A 21,220-nucleotide genomic window follows, 5' to 3' on the forward strand; every position below is an offset into this window, starting at 1 on the left:
AGCTATTAAAGAGAAGAGGGAGGGAGAGAGACAGACAGCCTGCTGCTGGTAACCGGAGAAGGGGGCAGACAGAGATCGGCTAGGCACTTTACTGATAGAAAACAGAGGTGTGCAGAGGAGAGCTCTCTTTTACCGCCTTGGGTTCTCCTCCACTTGTTTACTGCAGCTGTACTGCCTGGGACACAGAGTGCTGAGTGTGCAATCATAGGGAGAGGGAGGGAGGGAGGGAGGGAGGGAGGGAAGGAGGGAGGGAGGGAAGGAGGGAGGGAGGGAAGGAGGGAGGGGGCAAGCTGCCAAATCACCCCCTTTCAGCAAATTAGAAGAACCAGGAAGAAGAGAAACAAAGAAAAAAGGTGATGGAGTAGAGGGGCATCGCGGTGCATACCTTTCCTTTCGTGTAAGCCTACAATCCAGATGACTTTGAAACACAGAATAAACCTAAACATAATCATATCAACTGTCTGTGGGGGACAAACTCACTGAGTTCAGACTGATTGAATGAGATACAATGTATCCATTTAGTCTTTTGTGGGGGAAAAAAGGGTATATTTGATTTTTTTTTTTGAAATGTAAAAAAATCTTCTGTGAAAACCTTTGACCCCCACACCCGGGAGGAGATGGAGAAAGTTCAGAAGAATAAAGGTCCCGCTGTACAAGAACAACATGAACCCAGACCAGCAGTGTAAAACACACTGTTAGTCAGAGCAAGGAATTACCGCAGTGAGGTTACTGCAACAGAACAGCTGAAACAACGCCAGAGGCCAGTTCTTTGGCACTCACACACACACACACACACACGAGAGAACTAAACAGCCATAGCAGGACAGGCTGAGACATGCTGGTGTGGGGAATGAATGAAACCAGAGAAAATTAAAACAACACCTACAGTATGGGAGTGGGAGTGGGGGGGGGGGGGGGGCAGAAGAAATCAGCTGGGCAGCTTCTGGGTGTAGTGGTAGTGTGTGAGTGTGCCAGCCAGCCAGACAAACAGACAGAGCCCCTCTGAACCCCTGCAGTGGGGGGTGGTGGGGAGGCCAGGGACAGGAAACTGCCAGGGAGGAGTTGAACGAACCCCAGCAGAGCTAAGTGTGACAGCCTTCCTACTTCCTGTTTGTCAGCTCAGCATACCGTGTCTCTTTTCTCTCAAAATTATTGTGTGTGTGTCATTGTCTGTGTTTTATCTACGCATATAAACAATGAAATCATGTTATCTGTAAACACCATTGTGTTAGTGAAAACCCGGCCGGTCCTAAGGCAAGATCAATCAGAACATTTAGTCTAGCTGCCTGTGAACCCTGGCAGTCTGCTCCACCCAATCAAAGGGCTGCGTCCCTGTCAGGATCATGAATAAGTGATGAGGAGGTGTCTTTTTTAGGCTCTCAGCTGGACCAGAGCACGGTTGAATAATTGATTTCTAACGCAGGGTCTTTCTCTCTCCTTTTCCTTTTGCACGTGGCCTCCCTGTGATGCAGCACTTTCTCCATGCTGATGACACCCCCATGGGAGGGTTTACGACATGTCCCGCCCACCCACCCTTCTCTCTTCACTCCCCTCTCCACGTCTCTCTCCTCACTCCTCTTTCTGCTCCCCTGTCTCCCTACTCCGCCCTAGCGCCCCCCCTCCGCCACTGTTCCCCATCCCCACCTCTCTCTGTTCACTCCCCTCTCTCCCCTCCCCAGCCTCACCCTGCAGTACAGGAGAAGACACCACTTACCGTGAGGGAAGTAAAGGTCATGCACATTCCTCCGAACCCGTTCAGTGCCAGAGCAAAGAATATGAGGATGGACAGATCTGGACAGGGGAGAACACATGTGTTAAGGAGACGGGATGGAACAGACACACATACTGTACTAGAGTAGAACGTTGAGTAAATAAAGAAAGAATGAAGAAGTATACATACTCTTGGGGTCGCTTGATCCATAAGCGATCAGGATACATGAGAAGGCAAAGCAGGTACTGAAATAACAGAACAGGTTGAATATGAGGAAGGCTTTTCATACAAAGACACACACCCAAGTCAGAAATAGAACATAACAATATATGCAGCAGGAAGTTGCGGCCACTAAAAAGTACTCAACCCTGTAGAGGTTTTTGTGACAATCTCAATAAAACATTTTTAGAGTGCCGTGTTTGCGGCAATTATTCTGCCAATACCGGGCGCCATCCCACTTCTGACACCAATATAGCGAATTTGAGGTCCAGCCCCTGCCGGGACTCAAACCTGGGTACCGAGACTGTCAACCCAACACATTAGCTTAAATTATAGTGGCCGCAACTGTACATACCACCTCGTCTCTGTTCTCTTACCTGCCGAGCAGCCGGAGCTTGCGGGGGCCATACTTGTCCATGACAATGCCCAGGGGCAGGGTGATGGCACTGAGGAGGAAAGAGCCCACGGTGAAGGCCAAGTTCAGCATCTCATCCTGGTCCTTACAGATGGGCCAGCCGTTCATCTGGAGGTACTCCTCCTCCACCACGGGGCTCTGGGTGATCCCCTCCGCATCTCCAGCCTGGACTGGCTCAGACTGGTTCTGACTGGTGCTGTTACCTGGAGGCACAAGAGAACTTTATGGAACCTTCAAATTCAACTTCATGATCCCAGAGGGAAATAGATTTAGCATAATACATAGAAGATATCAAAACATACATTTAAAAAGGGATTCCTGGTGTTTCGGTAGAGAAATGAAACATGATCCGACCATCAAGACGGGATTGGAAAAAACAGTCATGCTAATTTGACCTGAAGACCCACAGACGAAACAATCACTCTAAGGTTCCTTCCAAAACTAGCTTGATTAGATAGAATGTGCCAATTGGGAGAACGTTATGGACCATCTGAATGATGAAAACATTCTGAGAGTGCAGATAGAATATAGGTTTGTTTGGAGTTGGATTGCAACATTTCTTGCGTAAGTGTTCTAAGAAACGTCCTCCCTCACTTGAGACCATTGATTTCAGAGGAAATATCTTGAAAAGTCATCCACCTCATTTGCCTGCCTATATTTGTGTTTCATTTGTGTCTCGTGTGTCTCTTCCTGAGACAGTGTGAGCCATGGACAGGCCAGGGAGACAGAAAGAGCTCGGTGAAAGATACTGTAACAAACTGTTGGGATCAACAAGCTGCAAAGATAGCTGGAAGACACTGGGTCTACTCTGAACCCCCATGCAAGGCAGCTCCATGGCAACCCAACCACCTTAGCACCCCCAGACACTGGGTCTACTCTGAACCCCCATGCAAGTCAGCTCCATGGCAACCCAACCACCTTAGCACCCCCAGACACTGGGTCTACTCTGAACCCCCATGCAAGGCAGCTCCATGGCAACCCCACCACCTTAGCACCCCCAGACACTGGGTCTACTCTGAACCCCCATGCAAGGCAGCTCCATGGCAACCCAACCACCTTAGCACCCCCAGACACTGGGTCTACTCTGAACCCCCATGCAAGGCAGCTCCATGGCAACCCAACCACCTTAGCACCCCCAGACACTGGGTCTACTCTGAACCCCCATGCAAGGCAGCTCCATGGCAACCCAACCACCTTAGCACCCCCAGACACTGGGTCTACTCTGAACCCCCATGCAAGGCAGCTCCATGGCAACCCAACCACCTTAGCACCCCCAGACACTGGGTCTACTCTGAACCCCCATGCAAGGCAGCTCCATGGCAACCCAACCACCTTAGCACCCCCAAACGTTCCCAGAGTGAATCCCCAAGAGGATAGAGACAGAGCGCTCCAATCATCAGTCATTTATGTCCATCTTTCATACTTCATAGCACTGTTTGCTAAAAGGACCGGAGACCAGTGACTTGGTTATGAGGCTTGTTACTGTTGTTGTTGAGGAGAGAGAGAGAGAACTGTAGACAATACCCTAGTCTCCATGAGTTTAACTCAGACAAAACAGATAACACAAAAGATTATGATGACAGCCTTGACAGTGACAAGTCTCGTAAAATAATATATGTTTAGTGGCCTAGGGGAGCTAGTAAGGCATTGAGTAAGGGCCTGGGGGAGGATAGGACGCAAGACAAACTGTTATTGTTTTCAGTGATTTTTTCAGGTGATGTGACTTTGGACAACCTCTCCAAAAACATCTTGTTACCAGTCTTGATAAGCAGGTTGTTGTTTTCTTGAGGGTGAGGCTGCGAGTAGACATGGCTGTCTTATATAATATGTAGGTTAAAGGTCATGGTAGATGGCAGTTAACACATAGGTTAGCAGAAGGCCAACGGCAGCTGGGCCTGCCTGGCTGGGGGGCTCTTACTGCTGAGTAATCCAGACAACGTGAGCCTGTACTGCTGCTGAGTCAATAAGGGAAGCGCCCTGAGCGACGCACAGCACAAACACTATGTTAGCGCAACAATGGCCTTATACCGCCTTCAAACAAAACACTGTTCCCTTCTCTGTTCTGAGGGTTTACATCGTGATTCTAATGACTCACAAAGCATCCAGTTTCATTGAAATCATATGACACAAAAATGATTGTGACGTTATTGCTCTGATACTACAGTTCACCTAGCCTATAATATTTGAATAAAACTTTTCCCGCATTTATCTAGCTAGGGCCTGCAGCTATCTTCCTTGTAATTTAGTCTGAATAAGAACATTCAGACTAAGGCCATGCTCTAACAAGATTATTACATCACCAACATAATGTGATATGTGTCATCTTTAACCTGATAATCCATCAAGGGGAAATGGATGTGTTTCTCACTCATGTCAAAAAAACAAACATTGCTTTGTGTAATAATCAACTAATCAATCTTCAACTAATCTATCATTCGATCTGCCCATAGATGCTGTGTCAATCTCGATGCGTCTGACCCGATCACTTATCAGTGATACATGTAAATGACTGACAGAATCAAGCGGACTAGCCTTGTTGCTAGAAAATGGTTGCCATCAGCGTAGAATGTCTGCATTTCCTCACATTGACTCATCGGAGGAAGCCAGAGATAACCAACTGACAGTATTTTTCATCATCATCATCAGCATTTAAAGCTCTATCTATTTCAAAGCAGTGAGCAGACAGAAGATTCATCAACTCCAGATAATGTCCTCTCTGTCCTTCCTAACACCGCAAACATCCCACTGTTATTGAGCGCTAATAACGCTGAGACAACACTGATTCAAATAGTTGGCTAATAACAGCTGGAAGGAAGCTAGCCTGGTGCCAGATTTAAAAAAGGAAACAAATATGCTTTAATGTCACATACACCGGATAGGTGCAGTGAAATGTGTTGTTTTACAGGGTCAGCCATAGTAGTACGGCACCCCTGGAGCAAATTCGTTTTTTTATTTCACCTTTATTTAACCGGGTAGGCTAGTTGAGAACAAGTTCTCATTTACAACTGCGACCTGGCCAAGATAAAGCAGAGCGACACAAACAACACAGAGTTACACATGGAATAAACAAACATACAGTCCATAACACAATAGAAAAAAAGTCTATATGCAGTGTGTTCAAATGAGGTAAGATAAGGGAGGTAAGGCAATAAATAGGCCGTAGTGGCGAAATAATTACAATTTAGCAATTAAACACTGGAGTGATAGATGTGCAGACGATGAATGTGCAAGTAGAGATACTGGGGTGCAAAGGAGCAAAAAATAATAATAATAACAGTATGGGGATGAGGTAGTTGGATGGGCTATTTACAGATGGGTTATGTACAGGTGCAGTGATCTGTGAGCTGCTCTGACAGCTGGTGCATAAAGTTAGTGAGTGAGATATGAGTCTCAAACTTCAGTAATTTTTGCAATTCGTGCCAGTCATTGGCAGCAGAGAACTAGAAGGAAAGGCGGCCAAAGGAAGAATTGACTTTGGGGGTGACCAGTGAAATATACCTGCTGGAGCGCGTGCTACAGGTGGGTGCTGCTATGGTGACCAGTGAGCTGAAATAAGGCGGGGCTTTACCTAGCAAAGACTTAGATGACCTGGAGCCAGTGGGTTTGGCGACGAATATGAAGCGAGGGCCAGCCAACGAGAGCATACAGGTCACAGTGGTGGGTAGTATATGGGGCTTTGGTGACAAAACAGATGGCACTGTGATAGACTGCATCCAATTTGCTGAGTAGAGTGTTGGAGGCTATTTTGTAAATCACATCACCGAAGTCAAGGATCGATGGGATAGTCAGTTTTACGAGGGTATGTTTGGCAGCATGAGTTAAGGATGCTTTGTTTGCGAAATAGGAAGCCGATTCTAGATTTAATTTTGGATTGGAGATGCTTAATGTGAGTCTGGAAGGAGAGTTTACAGTCTAACCAGACACCTAGGTATTTGTAGATGTCCACATACTCTAAGTCAGAACCGTCCAGAGTAGTGATGCTGGACGGGCAGGTAGGTGCTGGTAGCAATCGGTTGAAGAGCATGCTTTTAGTTTTACTTGCATTTAAGAGAAGTTGGAGGCCACGGAAGGAGAGTTGTATGGCATTGAAGCTCGTCTGGAGGTTAGTGAACACAGTGTCCAAAGAAGGGCCAAAAGTATACAGAATGGTGTCGTCTGCATAGAGGTGGATCAGAGAATCACCAGCAGCAAGAGCGACATCATTGATGTATAAAGAGAAAAGAGTCGACCCGAGAATTGAACCGTGTGGCACCCCCATAGAGACCGCCAGAGGTCTGGACAACAGACCCTCCGATTTGACACACTGAACTCTATCTGAGAAGTAGTTGGTGAACCAGGCGAGGCAGTCATTTGAGAAACCAAGGCTGTTGAGTATGCCAATAAAAATGTGGTGATTGACAGAGTCGAAAGCCTTGGCCAGATCTGTGAATACAGCTGCACAGTGTTCTCTCTTATCGATGGAGGTTATGATATCGTTTAGGACCTTGACCATACACGATGAGGATAGAGTTATGACAAATGTGCTTTTCCAAGTTCCATTACAGAAATATACAGTTGTTCTATTCTGTTCTATTGTATTGACTGTTATTGGTACACTTAAAACCTAATGGGGTATTTGGTGGTAGTTGTATTATTACTGACACTGGATGCTTCATACAAAGAATAAAAACAAGAGGCTTGATATTTCCTGTGCAATATGTTCTGTCCACGTTGTCAGTGAACCAGCTAAACTGAGTGGAAACCGAGCTAAGTCAACAGTACACACCTTGCAGTGTTAAACTAACAGACTCTTCCAAGATAAATGAAATGGGGGCATGGTGACAGCCTAGTTCATGTGACGAAACACAAGAGCTGCCGGAGAGAGAGAGATGAAGGGAATGGGAGTCAACAGTGTTGTATGTAGGAGGAATGCGAGCCTCACACTTCACAGTGTCGGCCTAACCACACACTTGTATGTTAGCAGACCAAAACAGAAGCAGCCCATTGTCCAATCTCAGATCCTTTAAATGGAACCAACAATATGGGGACTGAGGTCACCATGACACCAAACACAAAGGACTCTCAGCAATCTGTTTAACAGATGCCCTTTGAACACATTCATATTTTAAAACATAAGAGAAGAAAAGGATAAAAGTGTGTCGAGACTGACCTGATTTGCATACATGAAAAGGCCTATTCACATGTTAAATGCTGCCTGGCAAATAGAAAGCACTGTGGCAGATGATCAGAGGACTCTTGAGTCAATCACAGGCCATGATCTATCAATATTATCATGTCATCTAAGTCCATCACAGGCCATGTTTTAATGAAATTAGGTTACGACCTACCTAATGATGATGTGCTTTATTTGTCTTGTCATCTCTAGGTCTCAGTAAAGACACATATTTCTCTCCCTCCCTCTCCCTCTCCCTCATGCCCACTTCCGGCCCACTGCCTCCCTAAGTGTCTGTGTGTTTGAAAGATGAAAGGAGGACAGATGAGTCATAGACTATGAGAACAGAGCGAAAGAGAGAGAGAGAGAGAGAGAGACAAAGAGAGAGAGAGACAAAGAGAGACAAAAAGAGAGAGAGCGAGAGCGGAGAAAGATCCATGTCACCGGGTCGCTGTAGCATTTGGATGCAAATAAACCAACAAAACAAAAGATACACAGAAATGTACATGGTACTTTCACCCCAGATCCCACCCCCAGCACACCCTGGTTTCATCCATCATCTCTGGGATGTGCATGATTTAGTGGAACCATCAAATCCCCACAGTGAGAGAGTGAGAGAGAGAGCTCTGAACCATAGCTGCATTAGAGGCTTGTTAAACAGGCTGACCACTATCGACGTGTTCTTTTTTCTCAAAGCTCAACATTGGCGGGGATGAAAACAACGCAATAGTCTTGGCCAATGATCTAGTAAAACCAGCCAGGCTGTATAGGTGCATTTTTCTTTAAAGGCCATTAACTCTCCTTTATGGCAACATCGTCAATAAAACTGTACAACAGCCCCAAATTAGGTAATCATCTGCGGCAGTTATTCTGAGCCTGTACTCATAAAGCATTTCAGAGTAGAATAGCTGATCTAGGATCAGGTCTCCCCCCGTCTATGTAATCTTATTCATGATCTAAAAGGAGAAACTGATCCTATATCAAATCAAACTTTATTTGTCACATGCGCCGAATACAACAAGTGTAGACTTTACCGTGAAGTGCTTACTTACAAGCCCTTAACCAACACAGACTGGAGTTTCTGGCAATTTTATGGGCTTTTATTATATAGGTCCTGGATGGCAGGAAGCTTTGCCCCAGTGATGTACTGGGCCGTTCGCACTACCTTCTGTGGCGCCTTACGGTCAGATGCCGAGCAGTCGCCATACCAGGCGGTGATGCAACTGGTCAGGATGCTCTCGATGGTGCAGCTGTAGAACCTTTTGAGGCTCTGGGGACCATTGCCAAATATTTTCAGTCTCCTGAGGGGGAAAAGGTTTTGTCGTGCCCTCTTCACCACTGTTTTGGTATGTTTGGACCGTGACAGTTTCTTGGTGATGTGAACACCAAGGAACTTGAAACTCTCGACACGCTCCACTACAGCCCCGTCGATGTTAATGGGTTCATGGGCCCGCCTTTTCTTTTCAGCACTCCTACTCTGTGACTCTTTGTGAATGTGGCCCTGGTTTCGTTTGCATTGACCCTCATGGGGGAACTGATCATGTCAAATGTAAGTGGAAACTCGTACAATTCGTCTGCTCAATGTGATTGGATTAGAAACCCCCATCACTTCATCCCACCCTCGCCCACAGAATATCCATTCTATCACACCATTCTATTGTAACCCCCAATGAAAGAACTTGTGGTATTGTTCTAAAGAGCACTATTGAAGTGCTGGATCGTTCCAACCAACGTGTTTGAATTAAAACTATAAAGACACATAAAGTCACCTTTGTCTCGCAGTAGTGAAATAGAAACACCTTTTGTTGCTGAATTAAATAAGTATAATACGTAGGATTGCTTAAAACACACTTAATATTTGTCAGACCTTCCAAGCCCAAGTGATATACATTCACGTGTCTCACTTACTGAGTGAGACAGCAATAGTTGACATAGAAAAAATAAAAACAAATGTTGCTAAATGTCACAGTGAAACAAGCATTTAAAGCAACATAAACCAAGCATTCACTGAGGAAAAAAGAAAACTTGCATCATTTTCATATGTACAATACTTGTGTAATAACATAGGTATAACATATAATAATGGTATTCCTTTTTGGGGTTTCTTATTCATTGTAATAAAAACAGTCCACAACATAAAATATGTTTGATCACCTTGAATAGTGTTATACAACCATTTGTCTTCATTTCCCAACCCCTTATATTGAAAAAAAAACAGGATATATAACACAGAGCATTATGGGTATTTTAGTGCATCATGCTACACAGCCTTACCAGGTTCTCTGCAGAGGTAGGAGTAGAAGCCTTCAGACTTGAGCATGATGAGCAGGGAGCCCCAGCCCAGCAGCACAGCAGAGAACAGCAGGTTCTCTATGACCGCAGTCACAGCCATCCACCAGCGTCTGGAGAAGGCTGTGGCCAGGGAGGGTGCCATCTTCACAGGTAGAAGAGGGGCACAACAGGGCACGTAGAACAATGGAGGGCTGGTCGCCTGGAAGATAAGGTTGATACATGGTAAGGGCCAGGCCTAAGAGTGTGAAGAGTCACATTTGGTAGTTGTTTGACATCCGTACTATACTAAACTGTGTATGAGTTGTTGAGGGACACTTCAGAGGTAGCCTATACATAAGGGGGATATACCTACACCAGGATGCAAAACATGAATTTCCATTGCAAATAACAGTACATTATGCTAATTACGGTATGTGTACAGTAGAAGACAAAGCTATCCTTCTTTAAGTTACTGGGCATCCCTTGTCTTTGTCCTTGTAGGATAATCATTTTTCACTATTACAAAACAGCTGAGCTCTTACAGGAGTGTGCCTGGACCACAAAACCCCTCCTACTAATGTACCAAAACCCCGCCCTGGCTCCCTCTGATTGGCAGGTAGTTTTCTGGACCTCTACCATTGGCTGCATATTAACAATGCTACCAAGAATGACTCCACGTGAGGGCAAGTTCCAGCCGGTTCGAACCAGTGCGGCGCGAGATTCTCAGCGACGACATCTCCTTTTTTGTTCCCATCGCCATCTTCACCCGACATAAATACATGCATCTGGGCTAATCATGCAACGTTATATATAATGAGGATAATTTTCCTCCACTATGCCTATGTATCACGAAATGTAGCGTAAAAAGTGTTTCTATTTATTTCAAATTCATTCACAAATAATTGTATGACCAGCGATGAACTACACACCTTTTATTAATTAACAAAAACCCACGCTGGCCAATTGACTATTAGACATGCATGGCATTTTATATTAGTCTGAGGTCGTATTATTTTCTCCTGATTTCACTGTCATTTTATTTTCACTACATAGTTGCTTATAAATGTTAGTTATTTGATCGATATGTGTGAAGGTCAGGTCCTCAGTACTATGGACAAAGTGTATAAAGCCTACATTTTCATTGGCCTTGTCCTTAAGAGATCCTTAAACAATAACCGTATGGTGCGGGAAATGAGCAGCTCTGTAAACTGGTCTGAACTGGACTGAAATCATCAGCGGTCTCAATGCGCCTCAGCCTCCTCCTGCACCCCCCACCCCATCTCGTTCGCATGAAGCTCAGCTGTTCAGTATCGTAAACACAGCACGCCGCGCATAGGAATAGTCTCACCGTACGCACCAAAACTGCAATTAGCCTGCAGCTTCCATGCAGTTCCAAAAATCTAAATGTTCCTTTATTGGTGCTGTTTTGATAGCAACGACATTGAATGGTTTCACTATCAACATGCAGAACATGTCCCCGCAATGGTAATGTTATTACTAAAAAGCGGAATACATATGGACGCACAAGTAAGACAGTGTTACCTAATATGGCTGTACTTCGTTGGAAAACGCAAATTTCTCTATGGACATTAAAAATATATATTTTTTACTATTATATTCTATTATTCCATTCTAAACTTAAACTCAATCTGCAGAGAAGCAAATAAAATGATAACGTGACAGTGAAAAAGTCGACATTTAAGTACATTTTATAAGTCAAATGCATGCTGTTATTTCCCTATAATAATTGTAACATTTGGAGACGGTGTATAGGCTACTCAAGCAAAACACCATCAATTAAAACATAATTGGGATGATCAGCCCCTCTAAAATCATGTTGACTACACATCATGTAACAGTAAAGTGGCTCCAGGGGAAACTAACACCACTGCAATCAACAATAAACACATCTTGTGAAAACATTAAATTCATTGTGTAATTGACTCATACTTTCCTTGATAGCCTATACACACACTGTCATCTTAAGTTTCCATTGAAACATTGTTGCATGTTTTGCCTATCATAATCAGTCTACATCATTTCAGGGTCGGCTACGAAGATATAACAGAATAAAAACAATGTTGCTTTTCTGCACACTCAGTGTAACATAGCTTATATCTTTTTTTCCGTGATCAATTTTCAATAAAAGCAAAGTAGAGAATTTACAGATTCTTCCCCTTAGAATAACAGTAGAGCATCCCTACAGTGCGGTACCATACCTGAGTGTCTGGAACCACGAACAAGGTCGCCTGCCTCTCCACTCTGTCTTTGTCTTCAAATCTATAGTTGTTATTCTCAAAAAAACTAAATAACAGCTATATACTGTAGACTATACTCAATCTTTTGTTTCTTTGCATCCACATCTCTCTTCAACGCAGATTCCTGCTTTTATTTTCGCACCGAAAGCTGCACAAACAAGCCTGGGTCTCCATTGGCCAGGTCCTGAGCTAGAGACGAGCGCAAACCAATCAGAGAGCGCTTAAATGATTAAATTAAATAATTAATTGGTGACAACAGCCAGCTAATGTTTTGACACAAAAGACAGGGTGGGGTGGGGGGTTATCGTAAATACGATTAACTTAAATAGGGGGGGTTATAACAAATGAGATTAACTTAAATAAGGACCGGTGCACTCATTGTTTTATTTTCAATTACATTTTGTACATTGCCTAGTCTATTTATAGATCAAACAAAAACAGCAGACTTGTTTAATGGTTTAGTTGTTTTGGGGGACAAACTTTTCCAAAGTGCATAACAATGGTAAGATGAGTTTCTAACTTCACAGGTGAGAAAATCTATAATTAGATGTGTAGTATTGGTGCCACGGTACCTCATGAAATACAATCAAAGAGTGGGCATCAGAAAAACCTTATTGATGTTATTCGTCAGGTAACTTGACATATTGGGAAACAAAGGATAATGACATGTCCCCATGGACCAGACTAGGAAGGATGCAAACAAAAAGACTGCAGAAAGTGTATATTGAGGGGGACATCTTGTGGTAGAATAAAGAAATACTCTCAACTTTGTTTTTTCACCCTCAACTTCATACATTTCAATATGTGTTTTAGGGAGTGAAATTTAGTTGTGAACCAACTATTTATTGTTAACCATTAATGCCCAACTTTATTAGAGAGGAAACATGATAATCTTATTTGCACATAGTAGACTATGACCCTAGCCTTCCAGTAGGGAATGTGTATGCAGCTATATTGCTCTCTGCTGGCCATCCATGGACGTGTTGTTTAAACGTTTAAACTCTTTGCCTGGAGGCATTTCTAACACATAAGAATGCGAATGAATGAAAAAAACGTGTAGACCCATTGCAGACGATTTCATTGACATATGGCTACATTCATCGACCTACTAAAACCTGACAACCAAATGTAAACTCTTAGTTGTCTGAACAAAAATAACAATGAAATACTAATAACATCTTTCATACCATGTACATGTGCAAATGTACCATACCACACAAATGATAAACAACCACACCATCCACCACTGATAAAGTACTTGGAGTCTATCATCAGCAACAGGAAAGGCAGATGAAATCAGACGCACACTTTGATGTCCAGATGAGATGTGCTCCTGGCAAACTCCTTCAGCTTCCTGACTCCCTCCTTCGATAACTTGTTGTCAAACATCCTGAGCAAAGATACAAAGTCACAATGAAATGTCAACATATGTAAAAGACTATCTTGTTTAAATAGCAGGAAATTGAGCAGATAACAGTATCAATGCTGAGTAAGCTAAACTACAATTGTTAAAGGTTGCAGACGCATACCTCCAGATTAGAATTGGAATGACTCAATGTTTTATAAGAAATGTATTCATTACAGCACATACAGTACTCTGTGTGTGTGTGTGTGAGAGAGAGAGAGAGAGAGAGAGAGAGAGAGAGAGAGAGAGAGAGAGAGAGAGAGAGAGAGAGAGAGAGAGAGAGAGAGAGACCAGAGATGTTCCAGAGTGGTATTCTCAGTCAGTGCTTCCATGAGGAGTTCTGCTCCCTTATCAGTAATCTGGTTGTCACGGAGCCTGAGGAACACAAAAACAAGTCTATTGCTAATATTGTTTTACTTGACTAAAAGCCTATGGTCGAGGGTCAATCCAAGACAGATTAACAACCTTGGTAGAGCAATAGTGCACATCTCTGTTTGTTTGAATCAAGCCCTTATTCTTGTGTGAACTGACATGAGAATATGAGAGAACTTGACCACAGATGTGTAACTAGGCTGTTTTTAACCGCAAAGTATGACATCTTTCATAGCAGTGCTTTCTCATCTTCACCTGATATCTTTAAGTGTACGATTGGTCCGCAGTAGATCCGCCAGACAGCCCGCTCCCACATCGCCAATGTGATTGATGGCCATCCTTAAACCATGGAATGATGGCAGACAATGATGGGTGAGAAACTGCTTTATAATGAGGTTTATTGACTACCTGCAGCCTATCAGAGCATTGATATCCTGTGTTACCTGAGGTCGACCACTGTGTGGTTGTCTTTCAGTCCTTCTGTAAGCACCCTGAGTCCCTTACAACCCAGTCCTGTCCCCACCACCCTGGAACCAGAACAATTACACAGGGTCGTGTTCATCAGGGCATGCCATGGAAAATGTTTTAAAGCGCTTTGCAACAGAAAGGGAAAATTTGCCTTTTTTTATTGTACCATGTAGTCCCTTCCAAGGTGGTGATCATTTATCCCATCCAACTATTATCTCTGCATCAATTAGCCCTTATACTGTACTCACCACAGTCTCTCGACACGGCAGTCTGGGCTCTGCATGGCACAGGCTAACACAACTGCCCCCTCTGGACCCAGTGGATTCTGCGCTAGCCTTTATGAGGAAAGAATACAGGAGAGAAATTCACAGGGTTTTCATTCTCATGTATCAAGAAACAAATACAGTTGAAGAAAAAAAAAACTAAGTTCCTCTTTGTGTTTGGAGTAAGGCTGATTTAAGGTGTTACACATGACTTAGCCCACCTGAGGGTGCTGAACAGAGGGAGTACAGGCAGCAGTCTGCGCAGGCCGTCTGCGTCCAGCCCCTGGGCCTCCAGGTTCAGATCCTGCAGGTCTGGGGTCAGCTGCAACAGGAAGGCCAGCTCGCTCCAGTCCCTCTTGGCTGGGCCAGACTGGTCTGGGTCCTGTTGTTGGGCCAGGACCTGCAGCCAGCCTTGTAGACGCTGGGCCAGGCCTGGGTCCTGGGCCTCGTACAGGCAGTGACACACGTTGACCTGCCTCTCTGGACTCAGTCTGCCACATTGGAGCTGGGAGTGGAGCAGGCTCAGGAGAAAGGGAGGGGTGGGAGGAGGAGGAGAGGGCACGGGCAGAGAGGAGGAGGGCGATGGGAGTATTTGTGATCTGCCTCGGAATAGTCCATCCAGGATGACACGGGTTTGAGGTACCAATAAGCCAGATACAAATCTATCCAAGGAGATGAATCCAAAATAATGTACAATTAATGGAGGGAGAAAAATAAGTTAACAAAGAGATATTTTCTGAATTGTTAACATGGGATGAAGTGAATGAGAAAACACAACACTACTTCTGCCTATATATTTGTATATATATATATATATATATATATATATATTGGTATGTACACATTAATTTACCTACCTGCAGAAGAGGTCCATGTGACCAGACTGATGGTGTCCACCCCAGGAGAAAGCCTTCTTGACATATCTGCGCAGGAGCCGTCTGGGCCTCAGCATCTTATTAGCAGTGGAGGTTAACACTTTGTGCAGGGCGACCGGGTCTGAGCCGGAGAGGGCCTGCAGGACATAATACAGAGCTGCCAGGAACTCCTGTACACTAGTATGGATGAAGTGGAAGCTCCTCTGGCAGGTGAGCGAGGCCCGGTCCTCTCGGAGGATCTCCACCAGGAAGGTCTTGGACAGCCCACTGCAGTCCAGGGAGAAAGAGCTCAGATCAGCCTGGTCGAAAAGGAAGCGTCGCTCCAGGAGGCCCTTGAAGGCCAGGGCTCCCAGGTCTCTCAGCATGGGTCGCATCTCCTGTAGGACCCGCGGGGCCTCCTGGAGACACTGCGGGCTGCAGCCTTCCTGACTGTGGCCCTCCCCGTGGAACACCAGGATGGACTTGAGAAAGCAACAGTAGATCTCTGTGATGGTGATGGGCTTGACATGGCCGCTCATTAACATCACCCTGGGAACAGTGGAGGAGAAAGTGGAGGTGGTTGGAGTGGCTTCTTCAGCCCTGTTGTTGGAGGTGGAAGTATCGCTGGAGCCTGCTGGCATTGTCCTAGCTGTATTGGGCAGAGTGGTGGTGGTGACTTGGCTAAGGCAGCAGGGGGCTCTATCACGCAGAGCAGTGGAGACGATCCAGCAGAAGGCTGGTATACGACACATGAGCTGGAGGGGCTGGTAGGAGGAAACGTAGCCCCACACGGCAGAGGCCACTAGGGGAGAGTTGCAGCTCTGCTCAAAGTAGTGCCTCTGCTGGTCTTTAGAGAAGCCCAGGACGCTGTAGAGCTGGGTCACCAGCAGGGGAGGGACCTTGGAGACGGCGTGGGGCCGCGATGTGACCAGGATGGAGATACCGGGGAGGAGGTGACCCTTGATCAAGTTCACCACCATCTCCCCCATGCCCAGCTTCCGCTCTGGGTCCGAGCACTTGGGGCTCCGCTCAAATTCCAGGGGGAAGCAGAACTCATCGAGCCCGTCCAAGATGAGTAGGATCCGGCCAGGTTGGGAGTCAATGACCCAGGGCAGGACAGGTTTGAGGTGACTGTAGTGCACCAGGAGAAGCTCCTGCAGGCTCTGAGGCTCACTGAGCAGATTGAGCTCTCTGAAGGATAGGGACAGGACTATCTTCTGGGATCCAGAGTCCTTTGCCCATTCATGAACCAGCCGTCTCACCACCGTGGTCTTCCCACTGCCGGCCACCCCCGAGAGCAGACTCACGTCCTCTCCTGGAACAGACAGCAGACTCTGGCAGACATCTTGAAAGGTACAGACCTGTTCCTGGCTCCGGAAGGCATCACCCACCATGGCTACCTCGTGCTGGTGGTACTGCAGGGGAACAGTGTAGCCCACGCACCTGGACAATGTGATATCTGTAAAGGAACAAGACTCATCACTACTGTCTGAACTACTACACCTAATAGTCCTGATCCTAAGGTAATCAGTGGGACTGTGCTGCCTGCCTAATATGTCCTTGTGTTTCCTCAAGTGCTCCTGCATGTTGGTTGGACCAGAGTCACTGCTGCTGGGTCCAGAGCCCTCGGGTGGGATAGCTGCCACCATAGACTCAGACTCCGTGTTGGCTCTCTGTGACTGTAGTACATGAAAGAAGGCTCGACAGGCTTCCTCTCCACGCCCGTGTAGCACATCCAGCAGATTCCTCATGGAGTTCCTCACCCCCAGGCGACCTCCCCCTCTCACTAGGCTGAGGTCTTCCTCAGTAAGAGCCCCTACCTGGTAAAGAAGCTCCTGGAGGTGGGTGACATTTTGGCTCCAGCTCTCCACCAGTTGCACACGGCGCTTCTGTAGTGCTATACTGCATGGCCCCACCGCCATTGTGGGGACTGGGGAGACTCACTCTTGCGGTGACTGGTTACACAGAATATATTTGTCTATTGTCCACTTATTCAATAACACACAAGACTCACAAGCGAAGTGGTTTGAATATGGAAGTGGTTTTAATAAGTGGGTGAAGATCTGCTTTCCCTTTCCTTTCCATAAATTGAGGCATTGTTTTCAGCATAGAATGGCACAATACAGGTCCACAGAGTCACAATTGTCATTTCAGCCATGGCCTGAAACAGGAAATATCATGAAGAAATTCCAATTATTAGGACTTCAAAACTTGATGTAAGCCTAAAAGGAATCATGTGACATTGTAGCTTATGCTATAAAACAAACTTGTCAACTATAAATGTTCATGTATGTTATTGAATTGTATGTTATTCTATTCAAATTAAGTCAACATAAATAGAAAATAAATAGCATAAATATATTTATGTGATATTGGGCTTCCCAAAACAGAGCAAGATTCCATAATAACTTAACATGTGTAATGACATGATTATTACAAAAAAAAGGCATGGCATCAGTGACATTAAGGAGTCACAAAATGTAAACTGAATTTAAAATATATATATATACACAAATAAAGAGTAGAAACATAAATAGAACGATTACTAAAAAGCAACTTACCCCTCCCTTTTGAAAGTGAAAATAACAAGGAAAGACTTGAAAACTTTCCCAAATGATGAACCACAGATATGAACCACTGGGAAAGCTAGCCTATAAGTGAACAGTGATTGACTGCCGATGCCACATTTTTAAATAACAGCTCAAAAATATTATTAAAGCCTGGTGTGTTGGTTTTTAATACACCGATAGAGCAGAGAGACTATTCAAACTCAAGACCAGAAATGATGTCAAGTTCCTCATCACATCAGAGGGTTGCATCACTTCGTACAGTCCCTTGAGATCAAAACCCCATTTCAACATGTTGCAAGATGGTACGTTTCACATGTTCTGGCTTGGGACTATAAAGACTGCACAGTAAAAAAAAAATCAGACTAGGCCTAACTTTACTTTTATAATCTAGTTAGGGTACATTTCTGATGTGCCAGAAAATGCTGCATATTCTGTCCAGAGTTTGGATTCAATCAAAACATTGAAATCCCGATTAGGGTTCTATCAAATACACTTAAAGGGATAGTTCACCCAAATTAGAAAATTACATTCGTTTCCGAACCCTGTAAGAAGTCCCGGGACAAGGTATGACAGCAAGCCATGCTTTGGTTGTGGACCTGTCCACTGTTTTAAAACAAAACACTTTTTAGCATTTGAGGCACAATCCAACGCCAGTAACTGGTACCCATATTAGCAAAACTAACTCATGGATTGATGGACCTTGTCCATTGGCTGCTTACATGGTAAAGGAAACCAATGTTATTTTGTCATTTGGGTGAACTATCCCATTTAAAATGCACCAAATGATCAAGGAAGTAAGTTTGTAATGAAGGACCCAGACAGAATCAATAAGTTTATTTTGACATTTTAGTATTTTCTTTAGTGTGATGGTCTAATTCTACATGATTGTGCATACAGTAACTCAGGACTAAACTTGTGTATTGTAAATGATTAAACATAGGGAGACAGGCTTTACAGAAAATCTATGACATTTTAAAGGAGGAATTAGATTGAGGTGTATATATATATATACTTTTTTTACTCTGGAATAAGTGACATCGTCAAGGAGGTATTTGTCACTGAATTTCATACAAAATTGGTTGTATTCCTATTAAACTCAAGGCACATTAACAACAAATTTTGAACAAGACAAAATGCATGTTACACTTTTACAAAGCCTCACTTGGCTCAAATTTCTTATTAGTGCACAGAACACAATAGTCTGGTCCCAGATCGGTTTGTGCTGTCTGGCATTGGAATTGGCAAGCGAGCACAAACAGATCTGGGACCAGGCGAAGCAAACACATCTCCAACCAGGAAAATAACACTTTAAGTGACATATAATCATTCAACAGACATTGCATCCACTATTGCTTCTTTGTCTAATGTCAGTGCAGTAACACACCTTTATTTAGGCATATTGCACCTGTCTTACCGTTCATTCATTGGGTTGTCAGCTGTACACAGTTCAGAGGCTGGGTCATAGAGGGAGGAGGGGAGGGGCACTCAAGAGGCAATGCAAAGAAGCAGCAGCACAGGAATGTGAAGAGCGAAACGCAGCTCAGAAAGTCACAGCTGGGGAGAGGTGCGTAGATTCAATCTATGAACGGTGGTGTCACCCACGTGGGTCATACCAATAGACCTCTGGTTTGTTACAAAGATTGATAAGTGTTCCTAAGGATGTTACCATTGATTCGTGTGCTTTCTGTGAAGAACACCCTTGGCTATGAGTATATCCTATGATGTCAGTATTGAACACCAGGGAAATAGTTAACTGCACTTGAATGCTGTGCATAGGGCCTCATCGCTCTTGAAGATCTGGGTTTGGAAGTGCCAATCAAAACAATAACAGCATGTCCCCATCACAAAGCTAGCACAAACATCCTCATCAGGAAAAGATTGGTAAATGTGGTAAAATAAGTAATGAGTGTTCTGACTACTACTATATCCTGGTGAGCTGCTACACATAACCAGAGTACGGATATGGCAGCCTGGGAACTTGACACAATGGAAAGCAAATGGATCATAGCATGTTTCCAAGTCTTTTACTCTACAGGTTTAACTTAGGAGTGAAATGTGTGTGTGTGTGTGTGTGTGTGTGTGTGTACAGCATGCTTTTGTCTTTCTCTGAAGTATTTTTCCACAGGTCATCCTGAGGGAAAACGAGACATATCGGTCTCTAACAACAGTGGACTCAATGTCATCCCCAAAGTGTCATTGTTTAATTGGTGTATCGACATAAATAATCCATTAACAATAATTTAGCAATGGAGAAAGGCACAATTGTTGGGAGCAAACAAGCGATAAATGGAAAGACATAAACGGTTTTCTATTCCCCCCCCCATTTTCTTTCTCACGCCTTTTTCCTAATTCCTCTCTCACTTTCTTTATCTCTTATATATTGTAAAGACCATTCACTATGGTGTTTCCATTATAAATCTAATTTCAACATTCTGCTTACCAAAATGCTTTGGTTTACGCTTTAATTTGGGCTACATGATATCTACATCAAAGAATGATTCAGTGATCTATGGCACAGGACAGACCAAATTCTGACCACATTCTGGACAGTATGCTCTGGGTCAAAGGTCACACACCCACATGACTTCTCTGTTGATATCCTTCGGTTTCAAAAACCCCAAGAATATTGTGTCCGAGTCGAAACAAGTTTGAAAAAAAAACAACTATTCTTATGAACTTCTCTACCAAACTCCCTGCTCCTCGATAGTTTATAACAAACCTAACCTACATACCATCAGCCATGTACTGCATCTCCACTTTAACAAAAGCCTCTGCCCCAAACAGTTAAAAGAGTAGTATCAGAGAGGGTGTAAAGTCTACACTGCTGAACAGAGAAAATATTGTGAAAAAAGAATGACAGAAAGAAAAAGCAAAGGAGACCCAATACACCCTCATTGATTGGTTGGTCATGTTCCCAAATAAAGCAAGACAGGCAGAAGTAGTGCAGGAAAAAAATGCACCAAAACATTGTTATTCCTTGGCTTCATATATAAAATCATGATATTCAAATAACAAGTATTATTCCCCAAAATATATAAACATAAATATCAATTAGTTTCACTGGACTTTTTCTTAATTGGAAGCACATGCCGTTCGTGTAGCGAGAGCTGGCATTTGATTGGCTTAGGCAGAGCCTGGTCTGCGGTTGAGATTGGTGAATAGGAGTGTATTCCAGGAAGGACTTCCTTGGCGTGGTCAGATGATCAGTCATTGCTATCATCTAGAGTTCAGTCGAGGGGCCGTCTGAAATAGTTCAGGGAAG

The 21,220-nt window shown here is 44.2% G+C and overlaps 3 protein-coding genes across 11 annotated transcripts in view; all 3 read right to left on the bottom strand.

The window, feature by feature from the left end:
• LOC115136996 (large neutral amino acids transporter small subunit 4-like) overlaps positions 1-12,286 on the bottom strand; it is a 26,358-nt gene extending 14,072 nt beyond the window's left edge. Inside the window, exons 1-5 of one of the 2 annotated variants that reach the window (XM_029672954.2) lie at positions 11,988-12,286; positions 9,772-9,988; positions 2,308-2,548; positions 1,901-1,956; positions 1,715-1,791 (exon numbers count right to left, since the gene is read on the bottom strand). In XM_029672954.2, coding sequence (XP_029528814.1) covers positions 1,715-1,791; positions 1,901-1,956; positions 2,308-2,548; positions 9,772-9,931 — 534 coding nt within the window. In that variant the 5' untranslated portion in view covers positions 9,932-9,988; positions 11,988-12,286. The remainder of the gene's footprint in view (positions 1-1,714; positions 1,792-1,900; positions 1,957-2,307; positions 2,549-9,771; positions 9,989-11,987) is intronic. The other variant, XM_029672956.2, reaches the window with a different exon arrangement.
• Positions 12,287-12,391: 105 nt separating this feature from the next.
• LOC115136998 (NLR family CARD domain-containing protein 3-like) lies at positions 12,392-18,685 on the bottom strand. Its single transcript, XM_065024600.1, has 7 exons — positions 15,392-18,685; positions 14,756-15,196; positions 14,520-14,606; positions 14,247-14,330; positions 14,059-14,142; positions 13,723-13,806; positions 12,392-13,416 (listed from the first exon to the last, which is right to left on the bottom strand). Exons 1-7 carry the CDS (start codon positions 17,308-17,310, stop codon positions 13,323-13,325), a joined length of 2,793 nt encoding a protein of 930 aa, XP_064880672.1. The 5' UTR covers positions 17,311-18,685; the 3' UTR covers positions 12,392-13,322.
• Positions 18,686-18,777: 92 nt separating this feature from the next.
• LOC115136999 (unconventional myosin-Ic-like) overlaps positions 18,778-21,220 on the bottom strand; it is a 66,072-nt gene continuing 63,629 nt past the window's right edge. For all 8 annotated transcript variants that reach the window (XM_065024594.1, XM_065024593.1, XM_065024597.1 and 5 more), the window contains one exon: positions 18,778-21,201. In XM_065024594.1, the coding sequence (XP_064880666.1) occupies positions 21,175-21,201 (27 nt within the window). In that variant the 3' untranslated portion in view covers positions 18,778-21,174. The remainder of the gene's footprint in view (positions 21,202-21,220) is intronic.

This window comes from Oncorhynchus nerka, linkage group LG11 (assembly GCF_034236695.1).
Source record: "Oncorhynchus nerka isolate Pitt River linkage group LG11, Oner_Uvic_2.0, whole genome shotgun sequence".
Lineage (NCBI taxonomy): Eukaryota > Metazoa > Chordata > Actinopteri > Salmoniformes > Salmonidae > Oncorhynchus > Oncorhynchus nerka.